General features: G+C 34.5%; 1 protein-coding gene and 2 long non-coding RNA genes across 6 annotated transcripts in view; 1 reads left to right on the forward strand and 2 right to left on the reverse strand.

Moving 5' to 3' along the window:
• Window positions 1-9,663: 9,663 nt before the first annotated feature.
• On the forward strand, window positions 9,664-10,302 carry LOC148779184 (uncharacterized). The gene is made up of 3 exons (XR_016047281.1): window positions 9,664-9,770; window positions 9,985-10,080; window positions 10,199-10,302. It is a non-coding gene; the product is annotated as an uncharacterized LOC148779184 (long non-coding RNA).
• Window positions 9,947-11,934, reverse strand: LOC148779185 (uncharacterized). Its single transcript, XR_016047280.1, has 2 exons — window positions 10,656-11,934; window positions 9,947-10,537 (listed from the first exon to the last, which is right to left on the reverse strand). It is a non-coding gene; the product is annotated as an uncharacterized LOC148779185 (long non-coding RNA).
• A 3-nt stretch (window positions 11,935-11,937) lies between these two features.
• The window catches only part of LOC18446277 (serine/threonine-protein kinase PBL34), a 35,339-nt gene continuing 30,213 nt past the window's right edge, over window positions 11,938-17,063 (reverse strand). Inside the window, exons 6-7 of one of the 4 annotated variants that reach the window (XM_088855442.1) lie at window positions 12,980-13,339; window positions 11,938-12,800 (exon numbers count right to left, since the gene is read on the reverse strand). In XM_088855442.1, coding sequence (XP_088711568.1) covers window positions 12,787-12,800; window positions 12,980-13,339 — 374 coding nt within the window. In that variant the 3' untranslated portion in view covers window positions 11,938-12,786. Of the gene's footprint in view, window positions 12,801-12,827; window positions 13,391-17,063 lie in introns of those variants that run through there. The other 3 variants (XM_088855440.1, XM_088855441.1, XM_088855439.1) reach the window with 3 other exon arrangements.

A 17,063-nucleotide genomic window follows, 5' to 3' on the forward strand; every position in this document is an offset into this window, starting at 1 on the left:
GTGGAATAACCGAAAAGGGTAAAAGGTAGGCCTAAAACGATGTGGTTGGAAGTAGTTCGAAAAGATATGGGGACTTATGACCTCACTGAGGATATAACTTTTAATAGAGCAGAATGGAGAACCATGATTCTTGTAGTTGATCCCAATTAATTAAAAAAAGGTTAAAATGATGATGATGATGAGTATCTTGAAACATTTTTTTTCAGTTTTATCTTTTACGAAGATGACAAAAGTTCTATTATCTTTTAATAAAATTTACACAAACACCCTTACTTGATAACACATGACCACAATTTTTTTTTTTGTTTTTTTAAGTTACCACATAGTTAGTAAATCCATCACAATTCATTTTAACATTAATCTTTGTATTTGAAGGATTGTGAATTATAGATTATTCTATTATATATGGAAACAATTTCTATGAGGAAATTGTTTTTATAAGGTTGCAACCTTAAAATGTAGAAATAAAGATGCACCTTAAAAATCCATCGAAAAATGTTGTTTTAAGGTTGAAAAACCCTCTAATTGATCATCTTGACATTGAGATGTAAGCATAAGAAAAAAAAAGAGAAAGATTTTGAGTCCCAGAAATAGTGCATCTTGCAACACATTATCTAGACCAGCCATTTTCAAGATTTTTATTTGTTTACAGATCTACTTGATTTTAACTATTTTTGGAATTTAAAATTTTATAACTAGATATAAAAATGGATTTTGAGATAATCTTAAGAATTTTTTATACCAAAATTACACATTATGATAAAATTTAGAGGTGGGCCTTAGTAGGATTGTTTAAGGTTGCAACCTTATAGAAACCATATCCTTTATATAAGGTTCATACCTTAAATTGTAGAATTAAGGTGTACATATAAAATCCTTCAAAAAATTTTAGTTTGATGTTGAAAAAAATTCTAATTGATTGGTGGAGTGGATTAATCCACCCACTAATTCTAATTTGAATCAGCGATTGGTGATCCGTCTCTTTAGGCTGGATAGAATGTCCAACCATTTCTAAAAATGATTTTAAGGGCAAGGGAAGTCTAAAATTATAAAACTAAAAACGAAAATCCCTTTTTCTTTTTTTAAAAATGTCTTGTCTTGACCCTTTAAATAGATGGTAAAAATTGGATCCTTGGGTGGATAATCCTGATCCAAATGGACGAGACCCAGATTGCCCAAATTGGTGATCCGTCCCCTCAGGCTCATCAGAGTGTCCAACCATTTCTACAACTGATTTCAAAGGGGTGAAGGGGAGGAGAAAAGTTAATCTGTTGGGATGGAAGGGGAACTCTACCTCTTACAGTTTCCCATTGATTTATTATTTTTAAAGTGACTCGTCTTGTCCATTTAAATGGATGGTGCAAATATATATATATATATATATATATATATAAAAGTTTATATAAAGCCTAGGCTCTAAACAATCAAATTAGAGCTTACCTCAAAAAATTCACTAGGAAATGTAGTTTTGATGCCCAAATATCCTTAAATTGATTATCTCCATATCAAGATGCATGGGCTAGATAAAACAAATAGATTTCAAGTTTTGGAAATAGTGCATCTTGTAACACATTTTGGACCATCAATTTTTAAGTTAATCAAGTTTTCATAGATTTGTTCGATGTACACTATTTTTTAAGCTTTAAATTTTATTATTAAAGACAATATTATTTAAGGCTAGTCAAAGATTTACAGTATTGAAACTAAATTTCTCACTCTTTGAAGGTGGGCCCCAATTTGATTGTTTAAAGCCTCGGCTCCATACAAACTGCACCCATATATATATATATATATATATATATATATATATATAGAAAGAGAGAGCGAGATGAGTAATAATCTCATGAGACCCTCCCACACCCATGTGACCCCAAAGGATCACCATTAAATTTGACATAGATCTCTAAAAAAATTATAACATGGGTGTGGGACTTGACTTTTTCAGAGATCTGTGCCAAATTTAGTGGTGATCCGTTGGGGTCCTACATACATGGGTGTGGGAGGGTCTCACAAGGTCATTTCCTTTATATTTATATATATATATATATATATATATATATATATATATAGAGAGAGAGAGAGACAGAGAAAGAGAGAGAGAGAGAGATAATTTATATAGGAGTGAGGCTCTAAACAATCCAATTAAAGTGCACCTCAAAACTTTCACTAGCAGATATTGTTTTTATACTCAAATATTCTCAAATTGATCATCTCGAACTCAAGATCCATGGTCATGAAAAAAAAAGGATTTAAAGTTTTGAAAATAGTGCATCTTAAAATACATTTTTGGACTATCAATTTTCAAGTTTTCATAGATTTGCTCGATTTATACTATTTTTGAAACTTTAAATTTTAAAATTAGAGATGAAAATATTTTTTAAAGCTATCACAAAGATTTTCAGTATTGAAATGACATTTCTCGACATGATTTTTCTTTCTTTAAAGAAAAAACACAACAAAACAAATGAATTCTATTCCTCTCTCAATATATATGTTTGGAACGGTTATAGGGGCTAACTGGGGCTGCTAGGGAATTTAGCAGTTGACAACCTTTAAGGAAAAAAAATGTTCAAACTCCTATCGCTACTTTCCCCTCAAGACCCAAAATAAAAAGTTTATATAAGGATGCAACCTTATAATGTAGAACTACGGATGCACCTCAAAAGTCCATTGGAAAAGGTGGTTTTAATGTTGAAAAACCATTTGATTGATCATCTCGACATCGAGATGTATGAACATGAAAAATAAAAAGATTTTAAGTCTCATAAATAGTGCATTTTACAACATATTATCTACACCGTCTATTTTCAAGATTTTCATATGTTTATAGATCTACTTGATTTTAACCATTTTTTAAATTTAAAATTTTATAATTAAATATAAAAATAGATTTTAAGATAATCCTAAGAACATTTTACATCAAAATTATATACCAATTTGAAGGGCACCTTACCTCCGCAGCTACGAATGCATCCATATACCAATTGCACCCTTGTAAAAATCCTATAAATGGGAGTAATGAAAAATCATGAAGTCAGAGCCAGTTAGGAAGGTACGCTCTATACAAATTGCACTATATATATATATATATATATATATATATATATATATATATATATATATATATATAGTTAGTGTGGTTTGTTATATAGTGTGGTTTGTATAGAGCCTAAGCTCTAAACAATCAAATTAGAGCCTACCTTCAAATAGTGTCAAGAAATGTAATTTCAATACTATTAATCTTTTTGATAGCTTTAGACTATACTTTCATCTTCATTTATAAAGTTTAAAGCTTCAAAAATAGTGTAGATCGAGAGATCTATGAAAACTTGAAAATTGATGATCCAAAAGTGCGTTATAAAAATACACTATTTTCAAATCTTGAAATCCATTTTTTCTCATGCCCATGCATCTTGATGTGGAGATGATGAATTCGAGGATATTTAGGCATCAAAACAACCTCTTCTAGTGAAAATTTTGAGGTAGGCTCGAATTTGATTGTTTAGAGCCTCAGTTCTATATTAACTTTTTCCATATATATATATATATATATATATATATATATATATATATATATATATATATATATATATATATATATATATATATAAGTTTATATAAGGTTGCAACCTTAAAATGTAAAACTACAGATGCACCTCAAAAAATTCATTGGTAAATGATGTTTTAATGTAGAAAATTTTTATAATTGATCATCTTGACATCAAGATGTATGACTATGAAAGAAAAAAAGGATTTTGAGCCCCAAAAATGGTGCATCTTACAACACATTATCTAGATCGTCCATTTTCAAGATTTTCATATGTTTATAGATCTGCGTGATTTTAATCATTTATGGAGTTTAAAATTTTATATTAGATTTGAAAATAGATTTTGAGATAATCTTAAGAATATTTTACATCAAAATTATACCTTATGGTAAAATTTGAAGGCGCGCCTTAAATGGATTGCTTAAGGTTGCAACCCTATGGAAATCACAATCATATATATATATATATATATATATATATATATGAAAAAAGTTCTTGTACGCCCATGTGCGTACTGCTACAGTAAACGTCCAATGGGCCATATCGAATATGGATCGATTTGACGGTCACGGTTGTTCAAGAGTGTTTGAATTTTAATTTTTTTTCTACAAATTGGAATGATCTTAAATTTGGAGTGTGTGTACATCTTAGTGAGGTGCACCTAATAAAAATATATATAAAAAAGTTCACAGAAGTGCCTATTTTTTGTGAATACACGTTCCAAATTTCAGATCATTCCGATTTATAGAAAAAAAATGAAAAATAAAATACTACGAGACATTTGTGATCATCAGATCGACCCATATTCGATCTGGGCCATACGACGTTTACTCTAGCGATACACGAATCGACGTACCGTAGCATCGTTATATATATATATATATATATATATATATATTGTGCTCCACTGTAGCAATAATGTAATATGGCCAAAAGTGCCACTGTACAAAGATGCTCTCTTCTTTTCTTTTCTTTTCTTTTATTTTTGTCTTCTTGTGTCCACTCTCTCTTGTCGTCTTGCACCAACGAATCTCTTCCTCTACCTTCTCTTGTCGTTTTATACCGACAAACTTTTTCAAGTTTGTCTTTCTCTACTCTCTCCTTTCTTCATCATGAAGGAATCCTCTCTATAAAAGGGAAACAGACCCACTTAATTCGGCAGGGTCTCACTTCTCCTCCTCCTCTCTTCTACTCCCCTGCTCAGAACCCTCAAGGGTCTCACTTCTCCTCATCCTCCTCTTCTCTTCTACTTCTTTGCTCAGAAATCCCAAAGGTCTCTCATTCCCCTCTGACTCTTCACCTTACCTACCTTTGTTACCCGTTACCTGTAACCTCTGCAACCTACATGTAACCTCTGCAACCTACCTTTGTAACTTGCAACCTACCTTTGTTACCCGTTACCTGTAACCTGCAACCTACCTGGAACCTGCAACCTACCTGCAACCTGTTACCTGCAACATACCTGCAACTTGCAACCTCCTGCAACCTGTAACCTTTTCTGTTACCCTCGAACCTACCTACTACACTTTTCAGTCTCTGTGGATGCATGGGGATTGGTTTGTAACATATTTCGGAGATAAGTTGGAAAGTCAAAAGAGGTGTTTGCAGTATTTGGGTTTTCCTGGTATTTAGGTGCTTTTGGAGGTATTCTCTTTGGAGTGGCTTTGGTGAGATCCATTTGGAAGATATCCCACCATTTAACAGATATGGTCTTTCCCAAACGAGGGATGTAGGTATAATCATTTGTGGTATTGGGTGATATAGTATAATCCTATTTCATAATCCAATGGATTTGGTACAATGCCATAAAGTAGAGGTGAGTGTCAACTGAAGTATCACTATTATTGTATTGTATGAATTGTTCCTGTAACTCCTTGAAAGGAGGAGGTAAAATCAAAGCAGTTGAGCCCCACACAAAATACCAGTTTTGAAACCATGTGGGGAACCTTTCAAAAATAGGCAGCCGGAACTGTAAATACCAGCTATGTGTATTGTTGGGATTTTGGTAGTAAAAGAATTTGTGCCAGGCTTCTATATACTCGGCATATTTAAAATATTTATAAGAAAACTCTAGGTTTTGTAATTTCTTTCCCTGTGCGGGATTGCAACCTCACTCATCATAAGAAAGAAGTTTCTTTATTTGAACTTTAGAATAAGCTATTATTCTAGTATTTTGTTGGAAGTAATGGACAACAGAGATGGACCCTGTTTCCATGAGTATGGCTTCATAGTATTCTCGAGTCTTAACCCCATTGATAGGATTAAGATAATTGAGCAAGTATAAGGGTGCAAGTTTGCTTGGATCTATGTGAACCTGATGTTCATCAATAGTGTCTCCAATCCATCAAATAAATAAAGACTTTATCAAAAAAGATTATTTATCAGAAGAAAATAAAAATATAAGAGAATGGTATTTGAAAAAATTTCAACCAAGATTAATAGAATTAATACATAAAAAATATAATAAATTTTTATACAAAGAAAGATTAAATATAGGATTTTTCCAATGGTTCAAAGAAATGTGTATAGAAAAGAATATTACTATTCCCTCATTTGATAAAAATCAAACAATAGAAGAAAAAACATACATTAGTACTGATGGTACTACCACAGCTAGTGTACATCCACCTGAAAAGAGTATTATACTCAAGGCCGCCATTCCAAAAAAGAATGAGCCGACACAACCTCAATCACTAGATGACATAGTGGCTACACCCTATAAAATCATACCTAAAGAGTTAAATAAAAAACAAGAGTACATTCCTCATATTGTGGAACAAAACAATTATACAAACTTATATTTGCAATCTTTAGGAAAGTAAACAGAACGAATAGAAAGAATAGTAGCCAAAGAAAATTCTGCTATTACCTCTATTCCTAAATCAGTATTATTTAAACCACCTCCAGAATTAAATAAAAATAAATTCCACATTGGAGACAATAATAAATCCCTTATGGATCAATTAATATCAAAACTATCCCAGTTAGATATTAAAGGAGTACCATCACCTCAAATTCGTATTCCTCCTCCAACCATTATATCTCAACCACCTGAGTCTTCCGACAAAGGAAAAGCTGTAGCAATACCTGAGCATGAAACAATGATGCTTGCAGAAGAAGAACCAATTATAGAAGATACTATCCAAAACCAAGAAAAAGCATTTATGGATACTACTCCTATAACTGAAACCATCAATAAGATAGCTTATGGAAAATATTGGAAACCTATAACAGCTTTACCTTATCATAAGAGACCTACTCCTGTTGATATCCAAATGGAAGAAGATACTATACAACAGGCTGTATCCTATTCAGGAAGATCAATAGTTAAGAGAATCAAACCAATACTGATATTTCATATATATATATATATATATATATATATATATATATATATATATATATATATATATATATATATATATATATATATATATATATATATATATATATATATATATATATATATATATATATATATATATATATATATATATATATATATATATATATATATATATATATATATATATATATATATATATATATATAACGATGCTACCTTATAATGTAGAACTACGGGTACCCCTCAAAAATCCATCGGAAAAGATAGTTTTAATGTTGAAAAACCCTTTGATTGATCATCTCAAATTCGAGATGTATGACTATGAAAAATAAATCGATTTTAAGTCTCAGAAATAGTGCATTTTACAACATATTATCTACATCATCCATTTTCAAGATTTTCATATGTTTATAGATGAACTTGATTTTAACCATTTTTTAAATTTAAAATTTTGTAATTAGTTATAAAAATAGATTTTGAGATAATCCTAATAACATTTTACATCAAAATTATATACCATGATAAAATTTGAAGGGCACTGTACCTCTACACCTATAGAAGCGTCTGTATGCCAACTGCACCCATATATATATAGGGGAATGATTTCATGCAACGGTTGTGTAGTAATATAATGCAACCACACTTCTAAACAATCATGTTTGCAACATTTATATCACCCCGAAAATTGCACATACCCTCCCTTCATCCCAATAGTCAATTTCCAAAATAAAATATTGCATTTGCATCATACATATGGTTAAAATGATGAGTCCCTTCCAACAATGAATCTAGACCATCCATTTGGTCAATTTCAAGATGTAGGCCTTTACGAACTCAAAACCATTTTTATTCTTCAACTCAAAAATAAATTTATTAATAGGCTTACATTTCTACATATGCAGGCTTGGTAGCATAGAAACCCGATCCATTAATAATTATTAGAAATTTACTTAATGGTTATTAGATGATTACTTCTAATAAGAAAAAAAAATTGAATTTTAAGTTCTTCAAAACTTGGATTTCACCCTTTTGCAAATTAGACGGTCTCTGTTTAAACTCAGGATGTTTTTTTTTCGGTACTTTTTTTAATATCAATTACTAGGTTCAAGAAGTCATATCCCCAATTTTTTGGGTACTAAAAATACTCTTAGATTGAGTTTTTTTAAATATCTTTTGGCTTAGATAAAATAATAAATGATTTTAAATACAAATATTTCTCTTATTTTCATGATGTTTTTCGGCATATACTTTTATTGTGAAATACTATCAAAATGGTCAAATCACCTCCAAAAAAAAAATGATTGAGTTAGTTAAAACCAATAATTTTATGGTTAGTTTTTAAAATTCCTTATATTTAGTAGCTTCTCAAGAACTTTGTTAAAAAAACTCAAATTCCCTTTGTTCTAGGTTTGTGCCCCAAGTAAAGGAGGGGATTTGGTAATTTGATGCACTCAAGTCACTCAAGCCAAATGACCTTAATATTACATCTTCTCGTCCCAAGTTCCAAATCCGAATAAATATTTTCCACCAAAAGATCTTATTCCATGATAAGAGGAGGCATTTTATCAATTAAGCCCAAATAACCCAACCAAGCCAAAAGACATGAGTACCCCTGCTTGTTCTTGGTTCCGAACCCAAAACATGACTTTCTTATGAAAAAGTATGTTTTAGATTGGTAATGGACAACATGCAAGGGTAACTAAATCATTTAGCTCAAGAAACTTAAGTGCTTCAAATCCCAAAATACCCTCCCCTGCTGAGGCAATTTGCAATTTATATATTCGTTAGTAGGGTGTGGTTTGTATAGAGCCGAGCCTCTAAACAATCAAAGTAAAACATACTTTCAAATAGTGTCAAGAAATGTGGTTTCAATGCTGAAAATCATTGTGATAGCTTTTAAATATATTTTCATCTCTAATTATAAACTTTAAAGCTTAAAAAATAATATAGACGGAACAGATCTATGAATACTTAATATTGAAATTTAATGGTCCAAAACTGCTTTACAAAATGCCCTATTTCCAAAACTTGAAATCTCCTTTTTTCTCAGGTCCATGCATCTTGAGGTTGAGATGATCAATTTGAAGATATTTAGGCATTAAAACAACTTCTAGTGAAATTTTTGAGGTGCTCACACTTATATAAACTTTTTCCTTTTTTAGTAAAGTCATTGAGGAGACGCCCTAGTGAAATAAAATTTAAATATAACTTCTATATTGGTAATTAGTTCAATTAACCATCATTAATTTTTGAAGTGGTTTGACATATTTTCAACTTGTATCTTATTTTCCCCTGCTAATTATTTCGAAAGATGATTTTATGCTTGAAATGTCAATATAGATTATCATATAGTTTAAAAGATTTCGTGAACAAATATTTACCAACAAGAAATCCCATTGTTTTTTTTTATCTGGTTTCTGAAGTTACTCATTTTTGTTGCCAGAAACCGGTGGTTTAGTTTATTCTTTCTTATTGAACACTTATCTTGAGATATTCCCTGAGAAAAACCAAATTCCAAGAAGCTTTCAGTCCCTTCAAAGAATCTCAACAAAGAAATATCATATAATCTGGTTTACATACATGGCTCGCATAATTTCTGCATAATCCCCAAAAGAAATGTGTATAATACAAATTATGTGGATTGTAAAAAAGAAGTTTGAATTTGCATATCATGTTAAATATGGTTGTCCTGTTCTTTCTTCAATATGACTCGTTTGAAGGTGAGGTTGCAGGCTAGAATGACAAAAGTCGCGAATGCTTGCTCGATTCATGGGAGCGATGCTTAAAGAGTTGTGGAAAAGATTGAGAAAGTTGAGAAAAAACGTAGCACTAGAAGTACAAATTGTAATGCAAGGAGCTCTAGGAGCCACTGCATGGTAAAATCATTCCCTTCCTCTCTCTCTGTCTCTCTCTCTCTCTCAAGGTGCTTTCTCGCAGACATTCTGAAGGTTCATATAAAACAGTCTCTCTCTCAAACTGCTTTGAATCATGTTTACTTTCTGAAATTTCATAAAACATCTCTCTCTGAAGCTGCTTCAAATCTCTCTCATTCTGCTTCAAATCACCCATCCTTGATGAAATTTCATACAGAACAGATAATAGTCGATGTGCCTCAAGTCGGAGGACGGTTAACATTAGTGGACATGGCTGGTTCAGACAACATAGAACAGGCAGGCCATGCCCAAGGTGCACAGAATAAAATGCACGTCGAGTTTTACTTTCTAATTCTGGTTCAAACAAATTGTAATTCGATTAACAAAATAAAATGGGCTTACTCATGTTTCTTATTCAAAATGGAAAACAGATGGAAAATCAATCAAGGAAATGCAGCTCTTAGAGGGTTGTGGAGTCCATAGCAAATGGAGGTATGGACCGTACAGGGCCAGCAAGCTCATAATGCTGCTTCAGGTAAAAGGAAATTCTGGCAAGCCATGTTACAGTATTTTCTTACTCACTCTTAGGTTAATAGACTTCAATCTCTTTGTTTGAAAGGGCTCTTTCAAAGATGAAAAGTCAAGACTTCTCATGATTCTTTGTGAGAGTGCCAAGCCCAAGAATATTCAGAAGACAATCGCAACTTTTGAATATGGTTCTAAAGCAAAATCAATAGTGAGATTGCCAGGATCACCTATCACACAGAAGCCTGGAGGCCCAGGTGACCAGAGATCAGTAACAGTGCTCAAAGCTAAAATCTCTTACATGGAAACCTTTATTTCAAAACTTCAAGAAGAGATTGTCTAATGATGAGAGAAGAATGATACCTGAAGAAAAAGTGGCATGTGAGCGAGACAGCAGAAAGGCTGACAAGCTTACTGGTCAGAGAGAGAAACAAGGCAGTTGAACCAAATGTTAAGATGGGTCAATTTTTCAATAAAGTTCTCCATTTAGCCAAAACAATCGATAGAAGAGAGGAGAATTTCATACAAGAAGTCAAAACAACATGCGGAAAATATAGATGATTATATTGAAAAGTTGAAGCAAATAGCATCAAAATTGATGAGACTTCCTGAACTCCAACAGACAAAACATTCCAAAACAGAGAAACCTAAAGATGGGTGGCAGAAGAAGGGAGAAATCAGAGAGGAAAACAGCCATTACAGATCAGAGGTAGCAGCTGATACTCGCTCCTCTCCTTTGCGAACCAAGAAACTAACCCCTTTGAATAGCTGGGATGAAGAGATCCAATTCTTCAATATCGAAGATCTGAAGCAAAATGACGTTATCTGTGACTCAAGTGAAGAAGAGTTTGAGGACACGTTACCTCCCCAAGGAGAAATTAGTCAGCTGGATAATCTGAGAACTCTGTCAATCAAAGACACCAAGGGAGAAGAGCAAGTCGAACAGATCAAGAAGGATGATAACAAAGAACATGAAGATAGTGGTAGGCAATTGCCCATGCAGGACAGTGTATCTTCCTTCGCGGCACAAGGGTTTCCGGATCGTGGTCATTAGGGTGGAGGGTTGTCGTTTACTGGTTGGCTTCCTAGGATCCCAGAAGGAATAAATGAGGGAGAGGACGATGATTCATTAGAAAGTGGAGAATTGGAGAGGGGAAGAGATAGACCCATGGATTTCTTTGAGCTTCAAAAAGAAGATCTTTTCAAAGAACTTTGCAAGAAAACTTGCAACTCTGCCTTAACTGAGACAGAGATGCTTGACCCCGAAGGTGAAGGGATTTCCTTGGAGAGAGATGTGAAGTTTCACACAGGCCCAGAGGAAAAAGAACACCGAATTGCAGAACAGTCATGAAGTCAGAAGAGAAAGCAAACATGAGAAGGATGCTAGAGATAAGGGGAGGCAGAGTCACTCAGAGGAGGAGGTAGAGTTCTTAGCTATATGCTTGTCAGGTTGCCTCCATTTTCTGGAAAAGAGTCAAAGAGGATGGGGAATGGAACAGTGGAGTACCAGCCAAACAAGTCACAGTTGGATTGCCAATATTAATATTCGGTGCTCCTCACAAACAATCTCTCAACACAGTGCAAGGGACTCCCCAGTCCTGCAAAAGCAGGCAACATTTATCTGTATGCAAAAAGTACCCAAGAGTTATTTGAAAAGTTCTGCCGTATTATTTAGAGGAATTGCGACCACTGGAAGCATCCAACTTCCAAGACTAGTATCCAGCCCATGCAACAGCCTCACCACAGTCCTTCATGACTTTAAACATTGAAATTGCGGCATAGTGAATTGTTTATAGTTATGTAAAAATCCTTCAACCTTTATATGTACACATACATGTGTGCATACACGTTCTCATAGTATCTTACCACACATTATATTTTCAATTGAAACTCCTGATCAATGCTGATTATTCTGTATTTTCTCCACAATCATCATAGAAATTCCAAATTCCTTCTTGGTGGCATTCCATGATTGATAAGCAAAGGGAAATAGCACGAGAGACAGTGTGTCATGCACATAACTTGTAGCCTTCCAAGACATCGAGGACTTATGCTTGTCGAATACCCCTTTCATCTCTAAGGTGATGACAAATTCCTCTCACAATCTTAAAAAAGAATGCCACGTATAACAGATGAAAGCACCAAAGTGCAAAAGAAACATAACGAAACATTAATTTCAGGAATGTGAGGTTTGCGCTGCTCCAATATCTTAGTCTTCTATCCATTTTGATTACAATATCAGCATTTCTCATAACAGAATCAAGGATGATAAACTTTTGGTCCCCATCCACTAGGAGATATTTTACATACTCATAAGTGCAGTGCCAGGCAAACAGATAGATGAGTCCTTGATATTTCCATACTTAATACAAGATTGCCTGTCCATGGTACTTCGGGAAAGAGTTTTTCCAGATTCCAAACTGATTGCTGCCACTGTTTGGTTGGTCCATTCAAGAAGAAAAAGCCATAAGGCAAGCAATCCTTATTGCCATTGCTAAACCTTCCCCCCTGAATTCAAAGCATGAAGAGATTCACAAGAGAACATGAAACTTTTAAGAAACTCTCTTTCACTTCCAAAGTTTCTCCACGAACCCAAGTATTGAAGAAAACCCAACCAATCAAGCCAAAACGGCCAGAGAAAACAATTTTGGAATTCCAGTGACCATTTCATCTACCATCCTTCTTACCTGCTACCCCATGATAACCCTCGCATTTCTGAATCCTGACGTTTTGTAGTCTGTTACGAGCCTGGTGTGATGGTTGACTGTGGAATGACAAGCGGGCTAGATCATCAAGATGCATCAATGGCGTTAAGCCCTTCACCACATCATCCATTGAAGGCCGAGATTTGGGATCCCTGCTTAGGCAATAGTATGCTAACTGTGCAACCTTTTGCACTCCTTTGATTGAGTAATTCAGTTCCAAACGAGGGTCTACTAGTTGGCGAAGCTTCCTCTTGTCTGCCAAACGGGGGCGCGCCCAAGCTACCAAATTTTGCTCCCCACCAGGACGATTCTTATCTATGGATCGTCGACCTGTTAGAATCTCTAGTAACACAACACCGAAGCTATACACATCACTTTTAGAGGTCAGGTGCCCTATAAAAGAACAAATTCAGAAAAGGATAGATCAACTTTGATCAATGATAGATAAAGTTACTCAAAATTCAACAAGATGTTCTTTTCCCATTCATAAGTAATATTCTATTTTAGTGAGCATATGAAATGTGAGAGTCGCCAAGAAACAATAGAATGACTTCATTCAGCTTCATGAACTTAGCATCCCCAATATTTTTAAGTGCATACAGTCATAATTGTTGTGGTGTATTTTTCACTGAGAAAACAAAGAGACAGAAGCATAAACTGGGTTCACTCTCAACCTTCTCCAAATAAAGCAAATCAAGGAACCATAACTACAATAACAAATAATCAGTAAAGAATAAGAGCCCAGATGCTGCAATTCCTACACATTCATTACATAAAATACTTGTAATAAAAGCATAGAATGAGTATTAAAGGGTGTGGTACTTTAACGACTGCTAATGGCTATATTGAGCATGGAGTCATGATACAAATAAAGGATAGTTATGTAGCCTAGAATACTGCTCTTGAGTATCTAGGTAAGAGAGACAAGCTTAAAGTTTACAAGAGGAACCGCAGAAGGGCAAAATAGTCATTGAATATATCCTTTTATGTCTTTTTCTTATTTCTTGAGTCATTTTATTTACTTAGGGGCATAAGAAGTAATTTTTAGAGTCTTTTATGTCTTTTATTCACTTTAAAGTCTTTTATAATAAATGGTTATGATTAGATAAGATAGATGACCAAGATTAAGTCCTGATTAGGACTTTCTTATATAAGAGGTGCACTCAAGCATAATGAAGCAGCTAGTGCTCTTTCTTTTATCTTTGGTTTTTGCGCCTTTCTCTAATTTTGGATCTTCCCTGTCATCTTGTTCACTAAACCTAGCTCCAAGTTACTAAGTCAGTGCCAGGTTGGTATAAGAGCCCCACGATCTCTACGGTACTCTAGTACTGTACGAACAGTAGTATAGCACAGTACAACATTGTAGCACATACTGTAGCATGGTACTGTATCACTGTACGAACGGTAATAAGGCATCCACTTTTATGCCCTAGATCAACAACCATGCCTCCACATAGAGAAAAACTGAGGAAAAGCAACAATTGTAGATGCCTTTGATGCTAGTTTGTGAGACGGGATTGCAGATTTTAAGGAGATTAGTCGAAATTGCAGCTCCACATTTGGCCCAAATGGATGCCCCATCTCAGGAGGATGAGATCAAGGCAAATGAGTTAGTGACCAAGTTGGTGTCAGATGAGTTAGATTCATGGTGTGATCATAGTCAAGGGTTTCGGTGCACAGTGTCATAAATCTAGGCACGAAATCAATGATGATTTGAACAGGTGTTATGGAAACTCTATCAAGGACAACCATGGAGAAACTTTGTTCTCACCAAATGGTTCTCAAGATCGGTACATTATGGACTATGACTCAGCGCCGGTCTTTGACGAGTACCTGGATGAAGATTTCGCTGTTGAGAAACAAGTGGGTGATCATAGCCTTGTCATCCAATCCTCAAAGAGGACCAACAAGAAGATCCTACCATTGGAGAGAATTTTGTGGACGCTCCTATTCTTGATGAAGAACATGGAGAATGTCAAGGAGTTGTTTCCAAATATTGGAGGAAACTAGTTTCTTGGTCTCCAGAGAAAGTAGTGAGGAGAAGGATTTTGACGGAGGTAATGATGATGATGTTGTTCTTCTTCGAGTTTTACCTAGGTTATCACATAAGGCTCACACCAAAGAGTTAAAGCTATTTTCTCTTGAATTCTCAACTAGTGAGTTTGACATAGGAGATTCTCTCCAAAGGGTTGCTAAAGTCATTCTCTATGAGAGAAACTCTGGTTGGTTGCTTTGATGGAAGAACCAAATCTAGTCCTTAGCATCTTCCCCCGAAACCTAAACCTAAGGAACCTAACATTTGCATCTCGACCTCACAAAAATCAGCAAGAACAAGCCTCAAAGTTCAAAGTTCAAAGTTTTTCTTACATCCTAAGAGAAGAGTTTTCCTCAGGTATGTTTATGATTCATAGTGTTGCACACTTATATAGCAGCAGTGTTAGTTTTCAATTTGCATAAAACATGATGAATAAGATGCATATGAGTTGCGCCACAACTTGGACAATGTTGATCTCTAGTTATTTTGAATTGTACATCTTTAAGGTTGAGTTAGAATATTTTCAAGAGATGAAAAGTTTTGGGTTTTGGTCTTCTCAATACCCTTGCTGGTGTTGTTAAATCAAAATGGTGTAGTGGACGATTGGAGAGTATGGAAGAAGTTAAAAAAGCCTATGCTAAAGCTGTGAAATGTGGGTTTGGCTAGAATCTTTGCACCAGCATTGCACTCTCATCAATTCATTGCAAGAATGGCAATCTTCTTTTGGTGGATTCAATGCTGAATCTTACAAGTCATAAAGGTGAGATTTCCTACAAAGTTATTTTGAATGGGTATCTCCGAGGACGTATAATTAGAAGTGATTCAAGACTCTTCCTTCCTATGCTTGTTCATGGTTCTAGACCAAGTTGTTATGAATATCATAAGTTGAGCAAACACAAGATTGGACCGTGTGAAGTGGTGCAGAAGATTAATGATAATACCTGCAAATTGAAGCTTCCCAGCCATATTCGCACTTCCGATGTTTTTATTGTCAAGCATCTCATTCCATACATATCATGGTGAAACCTCCAAGGACAAGCCATCATATTCGAGGGCAAATTCTTTTGAGGGGGGACTGATGTAGTCCAGAATACTGCTCTCAAGTATCTAGGTAAGAGAGACAAACTTACAGTTTACAAGGGAACCGTAGAAGGGCAAAATGGTCATTGAATCTATCCTTTTATGTCTTTTATTTCTTGAGTCATTTTATTTACTTAGGGGCATAATTAGTAATTTTTAGAGTCCTTTATGTCTTTTATTCACTTAAAAATCTTTTATAATAAATAACCATGATTATATTAGATGGATGGCGAGGAATAAGTCATGTTTAGGGCTTTCCTATATAAGAGGAGCTTTATTCACTCAAGCATAATGAAGCATTTGTTATAGATGTTAGTCAAAACCTAAGAGCAGTTAATGCGCCTTCTTCTATAACTGGCTTTTGCATCTTTCTCTAATTTTGGATCTTCCCAATCTTTTTTTTTGCTAAACCTAGCTCCAAGCTACTAGGTCTGCACCATATGGTATCCCACAAGCTGGGTACTGTATTTTCTATACTCCAAAAATCTGTGATGAAAACATTATAACAATATGAGGCTCAAAAGGGTGTCAAAAAAGTCCTGGCCACAATTTCCTAAGATTTCTCCATTTTTGGTCAAGAAATCAGATTCAAAGCTCACCTTGCGCCACGTATGCTGAAAGAAGATGTGCATAAACCTGCATAAGTCAAAAATATCGTCAAAAATGTAATTTACTCCATGGGCACAGTGAAGTTTTTTAAGCCTAAGAGATGACACTCTTGGAATCCCCCTCTATGACCAAAAAGGGGCTCCAATCAGGATTAAAACTTTTGATGCCCTCGAGGAGGGCGATGGCCTCAGCTGTGGTGGAGTCAACATGATTAACAGATTTCAAGAATTAAAATAAGGTATCTGTCTTTGTCTTAAAAATTCCACCTATACCTACCGGGCAGCGATTATAGAGGGAGCAACCACAAAGATTGTATTCAATATGACCTTGTTCCATTGGTCG

This window comes from Amborella trichopoda, chromosome 13 (genome assembly GCF_054954075.1).
Source record: "Amborella trichopoda isolate Santa Cruz 75 chromosome 13, AtrichopodaSantaCruz75HAP2 v2.0, whole genome shotgun sequence".
Classification (NCBI taxonomy): Eukaryota; Viridiplantae; Streptophyta; class Magnoliopsida; order Amborellales; family Amborellaceae; genus Amborella; species Amborella trichopoda.